This window comes from Centruroides vittatus, unplaced genomic scaffold (assembly GCF_030686945.1).
Source record: "Centruroides vittatus isolate TY-2023 unplaced genomic scaffold, ASM3068694v2 contig_273, whole genome shotgun sequence".
Classification (NCBI taxonomy): domain Eukaryota; kingdom Metazoa; phylum Arthropoda; class Arachnida; order Scorpiones; family Buthidae; genus Centruroides; species Centruroides vittatus.
Window position 1 is genome coordinate 1,313,736 of NW_027121739.1, and position 19,879 is coordinate 1,333,614.

General features: G+C 30.1%; 1 protein-coding gene across 2 annotated transcripts in view; it reads left to right on the plus strand.

Moving 5' to 3' along the window:
• LOC136971876 (transducin-like enhancer protein 4) overlaps positions 1-19,879 on the plus strand; it is a 62,948-nt gene that overhangs the window by 18,487 nt on the left and 24,582 nt on the right. For both annotated transcript variants that reach the window (XM_067266389.1, XM_067266391.1), the window contains one exon: positions 16,124-16,186. In XM_067266389.1, the coding sequence (XP_067122490.1) occupies positions 16,124-16,186 (63 nt within the window). The remainder of the gene's footprint in view (positions 1-16,123; positions 16,187-19,879) is intronic.

Here is a 19,879-nt window from a genome sequence, read left to right on the forward strand (position 1 = left end):
GATCATTATCGATTATAAAAATTGATAGTTTATATACCACCAATTTTTCTGTTCCGCTGCAATCATTAGAAATACATGATGGCACCGGATGAATATTTGTAATGATTGGCAATCTTTCCGGGTCATCTGTGGTTAACAAGAGCTGATTCACACTTACGGTTGACTCATAACATCAGGCGATTTTTCCATCTACCAACGGGATCAACGGAGGTCAACACATATATTAAGTGTGATTAACAAGTGTCAATCATTAGATAAAAGGCGAACAAAAAGTAGGACCTTTACGATATATATAATCAAAAATCAGCGCAAAGTTTGAATAGATTTAAGAGATGGAAAGAGAGATTGCAACTGAAGAAAGTGTAGATGAACCAAAAAGAGAGCGAGAGCGAGAGAGAGGGGGTAAAAAAGAAAAAGTGAACAGAAAAAAAAGGTAGGAGGGGAAAAAAAGACAAATGGGGAATTAAGTAGGAGATGGCTGAACCAGTAACAAGCCAGGAATGGCGACACGCTTGCGTGGTTTAGCCGAAAGCCTGATTTATGATGCTCTTCATTCAACCAATGAAGCCTGGGGCTGTGAGCTTTTGCGACTAACGATAACATTAGTTTTTGGACGTGTCCGCTCAGAAATTTTTTTACTTCCCCTTTCTACTCAGACTTCTGTAATTAGAGACGGTAACTGTAAGAAGAGAAGTTAGATGAGAGAACGGGGGGAATGAAAAAGTAAAGGATGTGTTGGCCGTCGATTGTTCCACATGAATATGTACCCCAGAGGTAGGAAGATCTGGCAATAGTGGATAAAGAAATTCTTTCCGTGCACACCCTAATTTTCCGGTACGCTTTTTTTTCCTTTTCCGCCTTTTTTAATCCCCCGTGGCTGTAAGATCTTACCAAACGTTCCTTTTTCTAATTATTTTTTTGTCCAATGAGATCTCGCCAATTTTAAAGTTTTTTTTCCCTCCGTTCTTCTTTTTTTGCATTTTTTATAAAGTATCTTCTGTTATTAAAACTGAAACCTTGATGGTGTTCTTTGTTGGAAAGAGGAGGCAAAAAAATGTCTTTTCATTGATTTTCAGGTTGAGAAAATATTTTTTTGCATTTCTTGTCTGGAATATTCATCTCGCTATTTTTTCACAAAATTTTTTTCTCTCCTCCTTTCCTCCTCCTCCTCCTCCTCCTTCTTCTTCTTCTTTAACTTCACTTCTATCTAAAAACTTACATATTATCAATTGATAAATAAATCCATACTGTTAAATATTACTATTTATACAAGCTTATATCTTACAAGATTAATGGCATAAATAATTACTTATGACTAATATTTTTGACCACAAAAATTGGCTTGAACAAACAATTTTCGTGAACCGTCTTTATAAATCTTCATCTCGTCTTCATTAAAGCTACGAAATATAATTTATAATAATAATTAAACAGTATTAAAATTGCTAATTTACTGTTTAAAACTTCATAAAACATTAAAAGAAATACAAGAATTTTCACTGAGAAAATTAACAATTTCATTTTGTTTATTGATTACTAATTATTACTCAAGCATCTTACACCGTTAACTACAGTTTATCCGTTATAATTATTTTTCGTCAAGGTTGTTAACTGTTAATTTAAATAAAATAAAAAATTTTAATAATTAATATTAGTTAAATAGTAGTTTTTTCCTTCAAATCAACCTTAAACATTACTCGACTTTAGTATCTTGTAAATTTATCCCACTCAATTAACTTCATTAAGTTTTTCTTTATTACTTAAATAGATTTAAATATTTTAAAAATGTCTTTTTATTATCCTTTTAACGGGAAAGTTAATTATTCTTGTTAATTATTAACGGTAAAACAGTAACTTTTATAAATTCTTTTTATATTTTTTTTTCTTATCCAATAATAATTATTATTATTAACCTATTATTATAATTAATTTTCTCTCATTTATGTAATTAGATTTCTTTATATTTTGGCATTTTTATAACGCCATTTTCTATTGCTTCTTCCTAAAACTTCATTTCATTCTATGAAAAGAACTGGAGTGTAATTAAACTTTATTGAACGATAATTCATTACAACAACATATTTTCTAATAAATCGCATTGTTAGCAGCTAGAATCGAGGACAGTTAAATAAATAAACTGAAAATTATAGACCCGCGCATTATATATAATTTACATTCGGTTTTACTCTATAATAACCTTATTGGTAATTTTCTAAGAGATATATATATATACATTAATACATTCTACAAATATAGCAGCACTAATACTGAACACTATAAAACTAAAGGCATTGAATGAGAGAAGCCGACTTAACATTCATAAAACTACTCTTATATAATGGCATACCCTTTAAGATAACTATAACTATATAATTTAAGACCGTATTTTACTATTAAACGATGTAAGTTGATTTAATCGTCGATAAATTATTATCTTTCAGACGGCTTTAAATGTATATAAATTGAAGAATTATATAACCCTGTATTCCAGTTATTGAGATATATCTTATAGTTTAATTATAGTTTTACTCTTAATACGGGAGAAATATTCTGTTAGTGAAGTAACAGCATTTCTAAATCTATCTACAGACAAATATCACGATTCTTATTATCCTTTTATAAATGTAAAATTCCATTTATTTTATTCAATATCTGCATTTAAAATCGATCGATACCCATCCAGAATTCCTAAAACGGGGAAAATTTGTGAATAAAATAAAATTTAAAGGATGAAATATCAATAAAAATTTCTCATATCCTCATTTTGTCAGATGTTTGCGGATATTTCACTTGGTATGTACCGAATTCTTCATTTTTTTTCTATTTTTCTAAATATTCTTTTATTGTTATAAAAATCGATAGCAAACAATTAATAACAACAATAAAAATATAAAGATTTTATCCAGTTAAATGCCTAATTTACCGCCTCGGAAGGCTAATAAATCACTTTTTAAACACGTTAATTCGGTTACATTTCCCTTTCTATAAACTGTCGAATGCCGTGATGTGATGTGATTATTATTACAAATATTATTTTTAAAAATTTAAAATTAATAATTAATAAAATTCTATACAATAACTATTTATTTACGATCAATAGTTTTCGAATTAAAAAATAAAAATTTGATGTAAAAATATTAAAAATAGAAAAGGTAATTATTACTCATTAAAAATATATTTGTGAGAACTTTTCGATATTTTTTTAAATATTTTTATTCCATTATATATAATCGATTATGGAAAATAGTGTGACAAAAATATCTGAAGTAACTAAAAATAAAAAAAATCAATTAAAAAGCGATAACGCATCGCCGGTTTGAAAACTTTATAAAGATCTAGTTAATTATAATTAAAAAATAATAATTGCAATTAAAATATTTGTTCATTTCGGAAACTGATTATTTTTCTACGTTGACAAAAATGATCACTTTCTTTGTAAATGTTTTGTAAACTGTAATTGACTCCAGAAATCAGCTGTTGTATTTTTTTTCCTTTTTATTATTATTATTATTATGTTAATTACTTTTTGAAACCGATCTTCTTTCACGCGGTGTAATTGATTAGTAAATGAGCATTTTTAATTGTAATTAATTTTAACCGCGATTAATTTTTATTACGCTTTAAAACGTTCGTTTTCTAAATTGCCACCGTTTAACGGAAAAGAAGGAAAGTAATTAATTTTAATTACTATTAAAATTAACACGTGTCGATTTGAAGATTTTTAAATCTCTCTCGCCTCTTCTATTACAAAAGAATATGGCGTTTTTAATTTACACGTTTGTTTTTATTGTATTTTTATTTATTTTTCTTTGCTCTCGACAATGATTTAAACAGGAGAAAAGACAAAAGACGGAAAGGAAACGAGGGGGAGAAAAAAAATTATATTTGGAGAAACAAGCGCCAACAAGTAGTAATTAACAATAGCTAATGTATCCTACTGGCTTCACTCCATCCATAGACGTTGTATATGTTCTCAGCTTCTAGCCATCGAACCTCACCAACTGCGGATATGACCGCCAGGTGGTCCTAATGATTTTCTCCGCGTCATTAGCGCCACCTAACGACATTTCTCTCGGTTTCCTCTGTTTATTGGCTGGATTGTACACTAGGGTCAATCTGTGGCTGCTGCCTTCTCTTCGCCAGATCACTTAACCCCTTTCCAATCTAAGATGTCCTGTTCTTCGATTTATCTTGATGGCTTCGAGTTTTGTTGGATATTGCTATCTAACATTTCTTTAAATGGTTTAAGAATAAATGGATTAGAACTGTTAGTAAGTGTTATTGCATTTCTCTGCTACTTCCTGATAATCCGTTTTTATGTGCGGAAAATAATTTATATAGGCTCGGTTATTGATGTTGTGATTAAATACGAACATATTTCTTCTTTTGGGGATAATAAGTTAATATTAAAAAAAAAGAAAAAGGAAAAAAAGTGTTACAGGAAAGATATCTGTTGGAGTTTCTTTTATTAACTTCTTAGAAGATAAATGGTGAAATGAATAGACTGTTGGAAGATTTACAGTTATATTATTGAAGAAAACTCAATGTATAGCTCGAAGACATGTTATTTTTTTTTCTTAAGTGAGAATAAGGGAACATTTTTTAAAATGATTATAGGAAGAATATTAGCCTTTCTTAAAGACTCATTTTCAAATTTGATGCTATTACTTTAAGCAGAGATTATGATTTTTTCCCACTCTTTCCAACGTAGTTAGCTAAAGAGAATTGGGATTAGAAAGGGGTCTTTCTACCATATACACATTTATTATTCTAAGCCATAAGAATAGGCCTTTTGGTTATAACGAGAAATAAATTCTAGTTAAGAACAGATGGGGCGTAAAGGCCGATTTGATCCGGGTCTTACTCTTAAAGAGGAGACCATGATGCGTGATGGACCTATTTTTGTTTTCGGTAATGGGAAAGTAGGCCTCGTATGTCATCTTGTCTGGATGTTGCGATAAATATAAGGGTATTTTTTTCAGGTTCTCTGCTTAAAAATTGTTTTTTTTTTAATCGAAAGAATAAAATTCAAAAATTAACATATATATATATATATCTGCTCTGTTTTAGTTTAAATTTGATAAGGAATTTCCTATTTAAAGGTGGATAATCGTAGATAAAATTTTAAAAAATTGTTATATAAGTGATTCTATCAAAAGAATATTTAGATAATAACTGTAAACAATTTCGTAATTTTCTACAAAGCTTATAAATCATCCAACTTAATCTATAAAGATTTTCATATAAATTGCTTTGTTATTTAAACAATCTTTAACAATAATCTACATCAATTAGAAGTTTGCGGAGTTCAAAACATATTTTTAATTAATTTTTTGAAGAGAGAAACAACTTTTTAATATATTAAAATGAATAAATCGTTTCATTTTTTTTATTTTTTGCTTGGTAATAAGAGGAGTTGTTTATTTCTGTTTGAATCCAAAGAAAGAAAATGGTAACTTTATTTCAAAGTAAAAAATGGCATATTTTTCTCTAAATTCGTGAGAGCAGATGGGCCTTCTTGCTTATCCTAACAGATATTTTTCTGAATCGAAGCACAGAGAGAGAGAGGGGACAAAAAAAGATTAGATATTTTACATAATAAGCAGAGGAATCTTAGATTTAAAATTGGAACTCTCTACTTTTGCTCGGATCTAAAATTGGAAAAGAAGAGTTGATGTTTCTCTTTATGCATATGAACTAAAGATATTCTTTGTTTGAAAACAACAGGAGTGAGGTTGGTTGCATTATGGAGTCCTTTTTTCCATCGCCCAGAGATAGGTTACATACAATAACCAATCTGCCATTATATAGAACAGTCTACGTGGAGCTAAGCTAAGGCATTACGTTTAATCTTTTTAACTTTATGGCCTAATAACCAATCACCGCCAGCCTTCTAGAGCCTTTATAAGCCTACGTCTTCAATAATGGGAAAGATTCCTTCGTTTGGATAGTGGAAGAATCGCATAAGGAAGCTAAATTAATAAATTTTTTGAAAAAAATTATTTTATCTTTATTTTTCATTCATTAATAGTAGTCTACTAGATATAAATTATTCCTGAAGAAAATTAGTAATAGTTGATAAATGTTAAAACTCCGAGGGTAATGGATACCTTTCCATTTTTAATAGACGATAAAATAATCTAAATGAATAGAATTTATATAGATTTTTGGTTATGTTTTATCTGTTTAAAGATAACGCTCGTTAATAAAAAATTATCTAAGAGAATATGATTAAGATGTTCAAATAGTTCACCTGTCAATATCTAAAGACTTGTTGTTAATGGACTTCTTCATCTAGGAGAAGTGGTTTGCCGAGATGAAGAATTGTCTCATTTTTCAATATAATTATCCTACTCCACAATCTAAAAGTATTCGCCTCATTAACACTTTGCTAGAGATATCTCAATTATGGTTGGCGCGACTTTTAGCTATGCATTTCACTGGAATGATGGCGATGAGTAATTCTCAAGCAGTTTCATTTAAGTTTGTCTCTTGTATTCAGAGTTATTGCTACTTATTTTCTTTCATAATCTTCTATATTTCCATGCCCATCACCATTTCTAAGCTTCATTTCTTTTCCATCTCATCTATGCCTCATATAAGCAAACCAGACTCGAACTCTTCGTGTATGTTTCAATGAAGAATTAATTATCTTCAGACATGTTCGAATTAATATTCTATCGAGAAAAATCTCTGTTATAAACATATATTTTCCCTGCAAAGCTTACGTTAATAATTTTCCATTTATAACCATTAAAATCTCAAGCTTAATTGCTAAAAGATAGATTTTTAATGGTGAAAATATAAAATCCCTATTAAGCCATACCATAAATATATATACACACAGAGACACACACATATATATAATACTGCTAAACAACAAAATCCTATTACAGTTTTAATTAAAGAAAAATCTTAAAACCTGTAAGACGCAGAGGATTTATAGATATTATAGAGGCTCAAGATAACGACTCATTCTTGAACGCGTAATCTCCTATTAATGGCCTTCTAAAATTGCCCATAATGATTAGAGAAGTGGAGTTAAAATTGCAATACACTGCTCCCGTATAGATAAACAAAATTTCTGACCCCGACTCAGTCAATGTTGTGAACTAGCGTGGGATGTTGGGTTGTAAAATGGTTTAAGGGGAGAGAAAAAAGCAGAAGTGGAAGCAGAGAAAAAATGCAAAGAAGAAACCGAGAGCACGCAATAAAATAATAAAAATCCCCAGAGTTATGAAACGACTGAGTTGCGAGTAAAATTGTTGCAGATTGTTCGGATGCAACTGTTTAAATTAGGCCTATTGCACATAAATTTATCCAAGAGAAAGGCAGGAATGGTAGCAGGATATTGCTATGGCAACGGGCAGTTACATTGTAGTGGGCAAGGGGAATGAAGAGATTATTGTTTATTTGCAAGAGCGATTAAGTAGTGGAAGATACACTGCCAGATGCCATCTCATGTCATTAATAACAGAACCGTTATCGTGCAGTACCTCGTTACGTAGTCATTGTGCTTTACAACTTTCATTAATTGATCGGTACGAGGTTATTACGGGGATAATTTGACTGGCAAATTAATCTCCTGCCTGTTTGATGAACAAACAGTGGTTCGCGCTGTAGCCACTAGAAGGCGTTTCTGCTCCTTGTAGCGATATGTCGAGAATTTGAACCGGAGCTTATTTGGTATTGAAAGAGATCTTCACGAAATAAAATATCAAAATGCAGTCAAAATACATTCTTTTCCTACTTTAAATACCTTATTGAAAGGCAAATTAAAAGAGAAGCGAAAACCCAAAGGGAATTTTTTACTTGAAGAGGATCATCAATTGCATCTTCCATCCCTATTCAATAGTAGTATCTGGTTCATCTTCATTTCAAAAGATGGGAAAAAATCTTCAAAAAGTAACTGATAAAACACGATATCTTTCTTTGTTTAAATATCATATTTCAATACAAGACGGATTTAAAAAATATTCTAGAAGAGTCAACAAGAATATTAATCTCGAAGCGCTCAAATTTCCATAGTCTAGATTTAAAATCGATAAAAAATCGATATTTTATTATTTTTTTGCGTATTATAAAATGCGATCTAATTCACTCGTCTCTTATATAGTTTATGCACTTATTTATTTACATATAACGACTATTTTTCATCCATAATCATCCGATTGATCGTCCTGTTTATGGAAGAAGCAATCAAGTAATCTCATTGAATGCAGCTCATTAAACCAGATTTATGGCTTTAAAATATTGCTTAAGCAAGTTATTTCGTGTTGCATATTGGTTATACTATAAGCTAGAAATAGATTTATACATATATTTCAGATTCCATACATAAATAATTAGTCCGTACAATTAGCGTGTTCAAATTCATCTCAAGTAGTGATGGATTTATAAAATTGACTGCAGGGAAAATAAGCTGTTCGCAATAGGGTAAATTAGTAGTCTTGTGTAAAATCTATGAGTTAAATTATAGTTTAATCGAAAAGGATAACGGATACAACAAGAAAATAGCATTTAGCAAACAATGAAACTATAAAAGTACTTGTTGTCGAAGAGGAGCAATATGGAAGTCTGACTATAGACTATTTCAATTCTCTAGAGACAGTAGTGAAGTAGAGTGGTTGACGAAGGAAAATATCAAAACGGTGTTGACAGAACTACAGCATGGAAAAGAGGTGAAAGATAAGACGTTTTTTCTATCGTCAATATCCTTACCCTCCTCTCGGTTGAAAGAATTGACCGATCTATCTTTTGCTCCCAACTGATGTCCTGATTGCGTCAGAGAACACTATATAACACACAGGCTATTAAGAAAATATAGAGGACTCCAACAGACCCTATCATTTTCCCCTCTTTTTTATATTTTGACAATAAGGAAAAAAAAGAAATCTACGTCGTCCCGTATATTACGAATATCACTTAAATTAATCACAAGAATATTCTTATATTTTTTTACGTTACTCGTTTATAATATATTAAAAAATTAATAAATTAAATTAAATCATTCGTCTTTTTAAAATTCTATTTAAAAATCACAAAAAAAAGTTACGTTGAAACAAAATACAAATTTTTACAGAAAATAATTTTCTTAAACAAATTTTAATTTAAGATAAACAATAATAACCATTAAAGGGTAATAAAAAATTTAAGAGAAAATAATTATATGAAGTCAAAGGACGAATATTTATATTAATTACGAAAATAAATAATATATAAATGTCTAGAGTTTAAAAAAATTATAGAATTTAAGAACAAAAAACAACGATGGCAAAAACCTATGTTTCTTGACTTTTATAAATTATTACGATGCTTTAAACCCAATTTTTAAATTAGTTTTCATTAAGTGATGAACTGAATTAACATGGCAAGAGCTTCATAAGTTACCAGAGGATAATTTATTTATTTAACCTTAAAAAATTTAGCATATTTTATCTCATTTCGACATTTCTGCACATGACAGGCCCTACATTTAACGTTAGAATATATCGCATTATGACCTTAAACTCCTTCAATCAATTCATTCTTTTAGCAATTAAACCTCTCCTTGTTGAAATAACACATGTAAATACATGTTAATTAAACTAGTCTTCCTTTTATTTTTTTATTTTTTTTTCTTCTTCCATTTTATTATCTTAATTGTTAAAGACTTGTTTCCAGCGGAGGAAGTTTTCTTTATTTTGTTGACACAACTATTGACTACCAGTACATAATTTATAAATCTTTTTCTTGGAAAATTTACAACATCTATATGTTTGTGCGGCGAAGTAAAGGAGGGGTAGAAAGTGAGAGAAAAGTAGCACTCGCCTTCATTAATATTCCGTACAAACTGGGTAAGGTATGTAGTAAATTAAGGATAAGGAACGAGAAAAATATGACAATTTATTCATCACCAATAGCGAGTCTATCATTCTTTGCTGGGGAGTAAATGCATTTTTGCTGCAGCGCATCAATATCGACTGTGTGTATCATTTTAATCGACATCAGTATAGTAAATTCAATGCATTCCAAGCCATATTCCAAACGGAATCGAATCCAGGGGACGATTTTCCTGAAAGCAACTTCAATAAAAATCCTGTTGTAATGTCTACTGGGATACAAGGTATTCAACTATATAGAGGGGAGAGAGAAGAAGGGGGAGAAAAATACAAACTGCCACATACCGCCATTGCATCTCGCAAAATCTCATACGCGTGAGACAAACGGGATGGTAGAAAAAGGAAAGGAAAAAAAAAGCTCACTCCGGAGCAACTAATCAAATAGGTCGACCATTTCCTTCAGGCGTGTATCCGGGGCCTAACATTTGTCAGCACTGGGGATTGAAGAGCATTCTCAATCAAGGAAGAAAGTCTTGCTAGGGGACTATCGTCGGATCCCGGATAAAAGCAGTTTTAAATTAAACGCCATCTGACAACCAGGTTTACGGGGTGACCATTACAACATGACTGTAGTGCCCTTGTGTTTACAGTGACAACTGACACGAAATCTAATCTCGGTTGTAGGTCGTGTGGTGTAGCACGCCTAATGCTGGATTTCTTTCGAGACTCGCCTTCTTCTCTATATACGTGATGACCTGTTGTTGTTGTTGTTTCTTGACTTCTCGCAAGAGGATGATGTTACGAAAGGGACTCGGTCCCAATTGAGTTGATATAGATTCTTAATACTATTGGGACTACTTGCTTTCCTTTGCCTTTATTTGGAAAGAAAATCTAGTTTAAGTAAGTGATAAAAAACGCCTGTGATTTATTACTATTGTATCTTTTTTAAAAAACGATAGTTTAAAAAATTTTTTGATTTATTTTAAATACGGCAAAAATCATTTCACCACCGTAATTGAAAGCGTCGAAGAATTTAAAGATTAAGACCGTTAAATGTTTGTTTCATTAAAAATATAAAAAATACAATTTAAAAATGAAATTAACTTTTTTTAAAAAATGTAATATAAAAAAAATGTTAATTTCGTTTTATATCAATTTCTGCATTTTCTGAGTCAGGATTTTTAATGATCAGTTTCAAAATATTGTTACGTAGTCTTATTATTATTTTATTTTATTTTTTCTATTTTTTCTGCTGTTGTTATTGTTTCTTTTACGACACAAAATTCAAAAAATTTATAGTTTTAGAGATTTATTTTATTTCATTTTTTTTATCTTAGATAAATAAAAAGTTCGAGGTAATAAAGTGTAAATTGCTATTTTACAATTTTAAACATTATTTCCGTAAATGAAAATAAATTATTCAAAAGGGGAGGAAAGTAAGAAAAAGCCCCCCATTATTTTACAAGATATAAAAAAAACAGGCCATTGTAAAATTAAAAACAAATGTAGTTTTTGAAATTCTTTAAGAGTTTCTCCTAGTAGATTCTTCGGTAGACTCTTAATTGGCTCATTAACCCTCTGAGCATATTTTTGGATACTTTTAACAGAATGGGTATATGTTAAAAGAAATTTTAAGAAAATTACAGAAAATAACCTCAGTCTGCGCATCCAATTTTCGTCGTGGGTCGCGCGCGAACATTTTGTACACCATTCCTATCTTATTTAGTTGTGTTCTCCTCCAAACACAAGAGATCGATATCTGAGTTAGATTGTAGCTCAGATTATCGCCGCCTAACTAGATCATGGTACGTCCCAGCAAACCGCTAAATCGAATTTCTACTGGTAAAAAAAAAGCACAGGTGGGGAAGAAGAAGAAGAAAAAAGAAGAAAAGGCATCACAGACTGCCGTTGGTCATCGGCTAGCAACTTGCAATTACAGATCTGGCAGAGACTACGTGGCCAATTGGCTCAGCCAAACCACGACCGAATGACGTGTGCGTGATGTCGCCTACCTTACTACACGCGTACTGTAATCACTTGGGGAGGGGCAGAATTGGTGGAAGGGCGTGTGTAATGAGACTTAAAACAGATCTCTGACATCCGAAGAAAAAAAGGGGGGGAATGATATTCCACATTTTTGTTTCTTCTATCTGGTGTGTTTAATGTGCCGTTTTAAGCATTTTCCGAGCGCAGTTTCGTCTACTTTTTTAGAATGCACGCGTGTGTATATATCCGGCGAACTTAATAAACAACAACAACTAATAAATAATACATTATAATTTTAATTATTCCGTAATAAAAGGCTATCGTCGGTGTGGCAAGTGATACATGATGGAAAAATGTTAAAAGTATCTTACGACAATAGTCTATTAACTGCCTTATTCTACGCATTTACTTATCTTTTAAAGAAAATTTCAAAGTATTCTATTGTTTAAGAACATGATTAATAGATTTTTCTTATTTTTAAAAGTAACTTTCTTACTCTTTTCGAATATTCGTGTTTAATAGTAAAATATTAACAAGAGTCTTTTCTATATTTAAAAAGAAATTCCTAAGCGTAATCTCCAAGAAATTTTTAAAAAAATGGAACTTTTATTATTTTTGGGGTTGTCTTTTAATTATTAAAATGAAGAAAATACAAAAAATACAATAAAAGTCAGATGAGAAAAATTAACAATTTAAAATTGTTTATTTCAGTAATTGAACCTTTTTTTTTTTTTTTTTTTTGTCTTTTTATTATTATTATTTAAAAATTTTTAATTGTATATTACAGAATAAATGTAGAAAAGATCAATTAACGTAACAAAAAGAAAACACAACAATCATTAGCAAGCTTAATAAAGAATTTTAAAAATTCAATCTCCATATATTTAAAACTGAAAGAAGACTTCAACTGAATATTAACTGCGTGTGTGTGTGTGTGTGCGGCTTTTTTAAAATATTAAAATAACCCCTTCTATCTTTTCTATAGAATTTCTTTCTTCTTTTTCTCCTTTACCGACGAAAAATACTGAGTTTTTTATTCATTGTCTACTGTTTCTGATAATTTATTGTTTCTTGGGATAAACTTTCTATTCTAAAATCCCAATCGATATTACTCTAATCGGTATCGATTCAGTGCAAGGAGATACCGGGTATGTGGACCCACCAATCATTAAAATTGATCATCTTGTCAAAAAATGATGTCATTAAAGTAAAATCGATTTTATCAATAACAGAATTGATCAAATAAACAATTTAATTAAACTCTAGTTTATACAATCGAAATTTAAACAAGTTTTTTTCTTATTTATTTATTTAAATGTAATTTTAACGGGGATGAATATTATATATATATATATATTATATATATATATATATAAATAGATCAACAATTTATTTATTTTTTTTTAATAAAAATTCAGTTTTATTGCCTATATATACAGTACTATATTTATATTTTATTAAAATATTATAATTTATGATCTGTGGGAGATAGATTAGATCTAGATATGATTTATTCATCGATCTGTATTAAGGAGGAAAGTAATCCTTAAAAAAAGGTGAATTTATCATGTCAGGATCACGCAATAATAAAAATAATCGCACTTTATTTTTCTCTTTTTTTTTCTCTCTCTCTCTCTCTCTCCTTCTCTACTTTAATCTGTTTTAAATAACAGGTTAAGTTTCTATATAGAGTTTCCCTTTACAAAAATAAAATGTTTAACACATGATCAAATTTTGATTAAGGATTTTATATCTGTAAACATCATAACTGTATCAGCTTTAACTAAATTTTATATCATCGTCAACGGATATTTTTATTTTTTTGTTACAAAAGTAGGACGATTAACCATTTAACTCTTATGTTACCGTGTAGATAAATTGAAACAATATACCCTAACTTTTTTTATTGTTATTATTTTGTAAATGATACACTCGATACGATTGGTTCTTGCGTAGTAATTAATTTTAACATTTTTTCTGGGATATATAACGTAAAAAAAGGCTATTAAACGTTAAATCGAGGTTTTCCAATCTGTTTTAATTTTGTTCATTTATTAAAAGACCGTGACGTTATACAGAAATTCAAGTTTTACCACCCCTTTCTCTCTCTAAGGGCTCACGAGCTACCACTTGAGAACGTTTTAATTTATGAATATTGAATATCATCAGTTCCCACGTAATAATTGACTCTAATTTTATAGGAACATTAAACAGGACATTATTAAGAGTTAAATCGTAATTTTTAACTTTTTTAATTCCGTTAATTTACTAACATATGACATTATACATGAGCACATTTCACCACCTCCCTAAGGACTCGCGAGCTACCATTTGGGAACTGGTATATAATTGATATACTTAACACGATTGTTTCTTACGTATTTACCATTGAACAGGACGTTAAATCAGGGTTTTCGAACCATTTTAAAATTCTATTTACATGTAATAAAGATTAAAACAGGAGTTCAAATTATCTCTAAGCGTTTGCGAACTACCGGTTGGGAATTACAATATAATTTACATCAGATATTTCTTATAATTGCTACAGCTTTAACAAGATTATCGATTGGATAATAAGTAATTTAAACATTATCCTATAACGTATTTATTTATTTTAAATAATAATAAAAATTATACATAATTAATTAATTATAAATTTTACTAGAAATAATCAACATTACATTGGATGAAGTTTCGTGTAGATAAATCTTGGCGTAGATAAAAAGATAAAACAATTAAATTCATTCTGTTAATTGGAAGTAAAGGAAGAAGAGGAGGAAGAATTAAGGGGAAAAAATTCATTACAACGCTTAAAAATAAATAAAAATGACAACTTTTGTGATGTGTTTTTGAAGCTAATTACAAGCCTAGTAAAATATTCAAATTTAATTAACTGTCGTATCCTCCCCAAACAAACATTTGTCTTCGAGATTCTGTTCAATATCACTTGTCAAAATTGTAAAGATGTTGACATAGTTAGCAAAAGACTCGTGTTTTTACGTTTCTTTTAAGATCTTGAGTTTCGAATATCTTTTATTTTTTTACTTTTTCCTTTCCCCTACTGTTTATATGAGTCGAGTAAACATTTATCTATGAACTTTTATCACCAGAATAAACTAATGTTTGTAGATTTTTCCTTATAACCTCTCTTTGAAATGAATAACCATTTCCCTAAATGGGATGAACATTTACATTACGAAGCTATTAAGAAGTTGCATAATAAATCATATTATCTAGTCATAAATTAAGCTGAAGTGTTAGAAAATGTCTCTCAATAAATTATTATCAATTTAATAGCAGAATAGATTATATAATATACAATTTCCTCTAGTGTAAGTATGGAAAATAATAAATTTAATTGAGATAAAGTATATCTATCAAGTATTAAGTATCCGAAGATGAAACTTTATAAATGCGTACTAATGGCCGGAATTTTCTGCCTGTTTTTTTAATAATTTGTTTTCATTTTCTTTAAAATTTGATTTATTAGCAATAATAAAAAAAGGTAGATTTTATGATTTCGAAATTTACGACGAAGTATTTAATATTTTACTTAATAAAATTGTGATTAGTACTGTTACGACGGATATTTTACAATTATATTTTTAAGTAAAAAATATTAATTCTATTTTTTTCATATAAAACAAGATAATTGATGTGGGATCTTGAAAAAAAATCACTTATTTTCTCTCGTAATTACTGCAACAAACTGATTACGGGGTTCGAGTGTTATCTTTAGAACACTCAATGCAAAGGCACGGAAGCGGAGATGGTGATCTTTCATCTCAATTGTTTGTATCATTTCATTGTATAGGATCCTTACATTAAGTACCTCGCAAAACAAACGCCAAATTAAAATTGTAGAAGCAACATCAGAAGAAGAAGAATAAAAAAAAAAAGAATTAAAGCAAAACGATTTTCGGCAGGGGCAAGCTTCCAAATAAGTTTCTCATGACCTCGTGACACATGCGATTTTAACGACAAGAGCTAGCGAAACTGATGACAACGGTTACATATGAGCAGTGGTCCGTGTTGAGTCTACAGTTGACCCTTCGCAATATATACTTCTCCCCATTTTACTGAATGGGCCTCCTCCCCCCTTTCCCCTTGATTTCTCTTCTCAAACTTCCTCTAAATGATTGCGACTTTGTAGTTATTAAGCGTGTAAAAGTGAATATTTATAAATGTCGAATTTCCTCCCTTTTTAAGTACAGTTAAGATAAATAATTAAATTTAATTTAAAATTTGTTTTTTTTCTTTTTAATTTATTAAAAAAATATCAATATAAATTTTTCTAATTTTTTTCCCACTTACAGTCTGAAATCGCCAAAAGATTAAATGCAATCATTGCCCAAATTTTGCCTTTTTTATCGCAAGAGGTAAGTTGATAATTAATTTTTCTTTACTTTATTAAAAAATAATCATCGTTATTACAGATTAAACAAGTTTTAAAGTGTAATTTAAACGAGTAATATTTATTTTAATTTTTAAAAAAATAGAAATTAAAAATGTCAATTTCGCGTGAGATTTTTGTAAAAAGAAAAAAAAGTCATTTGCGTTTTTTTAAAATTTAAAATTTAAAATTAATCATTTACATTTTTAATGTAATTTACATTTTTTTTCTATTGAAATTTTTTTGTACATTTCAATATATTTTATATGAAATATACATATAAATAACACAAGAGATAAACAAAAAAATTTATTATTATAACAATACACGCGAAAAATAAATTATTAAAATACAAAGTATCAATTGATCATTTATTTTTATTTTTAAAAAATAACAATAATAACAAACAATTTAAACAGCTGCAGAAAATTCAATTCATTAACAAAAGGAATTTATTTATTTATATTTTTTAATATTTTTAAGAAAATCTACGTTACACTGTTTCAAAATTGTTACGCTGTTGTTCAACGTTTACAAAACGCAATTCCGGCAAGAATAACAGGCTGTTAATTTATTTTGGATGTTTATCAGAAAAATCTCTTTTTATTTTTGTTCTTCCAAAGAAACAATTAAGTGGAACCACTATAAAACATTTTTATGATCTAACGCTTGCCAAAATATTTTATAAAGCGTAATTTGACTCTGCAAATAGTTTTGACGAAACAAATTACCAGGAGGGAATTTTCCCCCTCTCTCTCTCTTCTTATTTCAAATTCCTCTTCTCTTATTCCATTAATTTTGACGTCATCAATTTTGTCGCGTGTTCGATGTAATGAGAGGTGGCCCGTTGTAATTGTCTTCAAATTTGTGCTGCGGTCAGATATCAAGTGAAATTGCAACAGGGATTCGTTTGGAAACCATTGAACCGTTTATAACACAAAGGCTGGAGGAATTCGTATGTGAGCCGTATGCCAATGACAAAAGGGTTTGCTCGCTTGTTCTGTGAGTTGCATCGAGTATTGTGTTCAAACATGCCAACCAATTGTCTGCTACTCTCATAGGAACCTTATCGAACGCTATGGTCAGATTGTGGAATTTAGAAAATTAAATCAGAAACAGAAGATGGTTGAATATCAACTAGACTTTTAGGAATTTTCAATTCGATTTCTCGTTGATTGAGAACAAACAAACAAAATGTCTCCCATATTATAAACTGTTTATTATCTGCAGACTTTCTTTAAGAAGCAAATCGAATAACGCTAGTTTATCTATCCCTCTTAAATTAAGTTAATTACGTCTTATTTATCCAATAAGTTATCGAGGACGTATACACGTATAGTCCTTAGGACTATTTAAATTTCGCAAACACTATTCCTCGCTGCTGTTATAATGTAACAAGTCACAATATCTGATCTGTATCGTTAATTTAGCGGTAATGTAACACACTCCACCGTTACTAGAGTGTGATTAGGTTACGAGGATTATGTTAGGGATGCGAGTAAATTAATTGGTGTATTCAAACTTTGTAGTTAGTGGTATATGGCAGCTGCGTTAATGCCTATTGGGTTAATAACACATTTAATGTTATCCCGAATATTACACTAATTTTACGTAACTAATATATTATTGCATTAATGCAAATTTAAAAAAAAAAGAAAAGCATTAGTTATATATATATACATATACATGAATTTTTTTATTTTTCACTTCGTGATACTTTTCAATTTTCTCTCGGGATTCACTTCAAAAATGGAAGGTAAACAAATGGATAATAAAAAAACAACGGATATGTACTAGGAAGAACTTCGTCCCCATCTGTACTTTCTTCTATTTTCTTGCGGATGTAACGACAAACACTATCGAAGTTTGTGCTCGCACCTCTACACATACCAGTAAACACACAGCCATGTTTGTTTGGCCGTATCACGTGACTTTGATCTTTCAGCCTGCAGCATCCCTTTTCCAATAAGGAAAGGTAAAGATGTTCCAAATACCGGTGTGGACACTAGAATGTCGCGAAGAGTGCACCAAAGGACTCTTCTTTCATATTTTTTATTTTTATTTTTGATTTATTTTCTACTCCGACAGATTGTTTCTTACCTTCGTGTGACATTTATTCTACATCTCGTGATTTTGCCCTCTTTTCTAATAACCTACCCTAAAAAAATTATCCCTTTCCATATCAGCGTGTAATTTCCCTATTCCAGATTGTTTGCCGCTTCGGTATAGCTAGAAGCACTTCTTTGCAGCCTCCGTACGACACGAAATATTTTCAAATATGGAAAGTTATCCCAGAGATTGCCGATATCCAATCGAATATGTAGCTGAAAAATATTCCCCAAGCGAAGAAAAGCTGGAGGAAAAAAAATTAGAAAGTATTTTATGGGGTAGCCCGTCCATCTCTTGTTTAAAAAGTCATTTTATGTGGGATGGTAACCTTAAATTGTAAGTTATCATCTTTAGATTGACATCAGCTAAGTCATCCAGTCCTTCAGGAAACCTAATTTCTCCTGTCAAAGAGGTTTCGGACAAGGCAACGCTGTCAACGTTGAGTGAGACATAGATTGCAAGCGTGCGCTTGCTTGTCGATAGGCAAGCTGGCTGATGGCCTGGGAACAGCCAAGAATAGCCTGTTAGCGACTTCTCTTTTTCACCGAGCTGGCATTTTTTCTCGACTCTGGCTGACACTCCAACCCCCCTTCTTCCTTCCTGCGCCCCTGTTCAGACTATTGTTTGGCAGAAGTGGACTTCTTCGCCTTTGGAATTACACCTGAGGGAATTCTTCTTTCTTCCTTATTGCTATTATGTGTGATTGATTTTTTGGGGTCTCTTTTCCTTATTCTGTTTTCTTTCTCTCTTTTTTTTTATTATTTCGCTATCAATCTTTAACTGATTATAGTAAATAGTTCTACTAAAATTACACTTCAGCTTTTGCTTCCATTAACGGAAATTATAAAGGATGAGACGGGGGAAATTAATTCGATTTTTTTCTTAGCTTCTCGAGCTTGGCTTAAATACCATTAGATGGCGCTAGATCATTATGAGACAGCCAACTTGTTTCGAAAAATAATTTAAAATGCCGCAGAGGATTAAAACTTAAGGGAGGGAAAAATTATATGTGTGTATATATATATATATATGTATATATCGAAATTCTCTCATTTAAATCATTATTCGAATTAATTTTCTACTTCTAACTATTTTAATATTAATATAAAATGTTACATTTATATGTAAACCCCACTTTAGATGCTACAAATGAGAGTTATGTTTATGGTTTTATATGGTGACTTTACGAGAAATTCGTTATGAGTATGAACATTTCTGTTAGTTGTCGTCACTGGTAGAAACTATAAAAATCTTGAATTTTATATGTTATACGAGAGAATGTCTGGTTCATTAAAATTGGTTAAATTTTTTCCAGTATAAAGTTTTTTCTATTATTTTTTATTCGTTTCTTTTTAAATTAAACCGTTAAATTTTCAATGTCTAATGAAAGTTTTTCTTGCCCGAAAAAGTGAATTGTTTTTTCTTCTTTTTTTTTATTTTTATTTCTTTAAAACTTGTACATTTCTAAATTGTCTGTTACAGAAATTGCTATTTTTAAAAGTTGTATGTTACATTTCTAAGCTATTTGTTACGAACTTGAATTTTTTATTTTTAAAAAGAAAGTAAATTG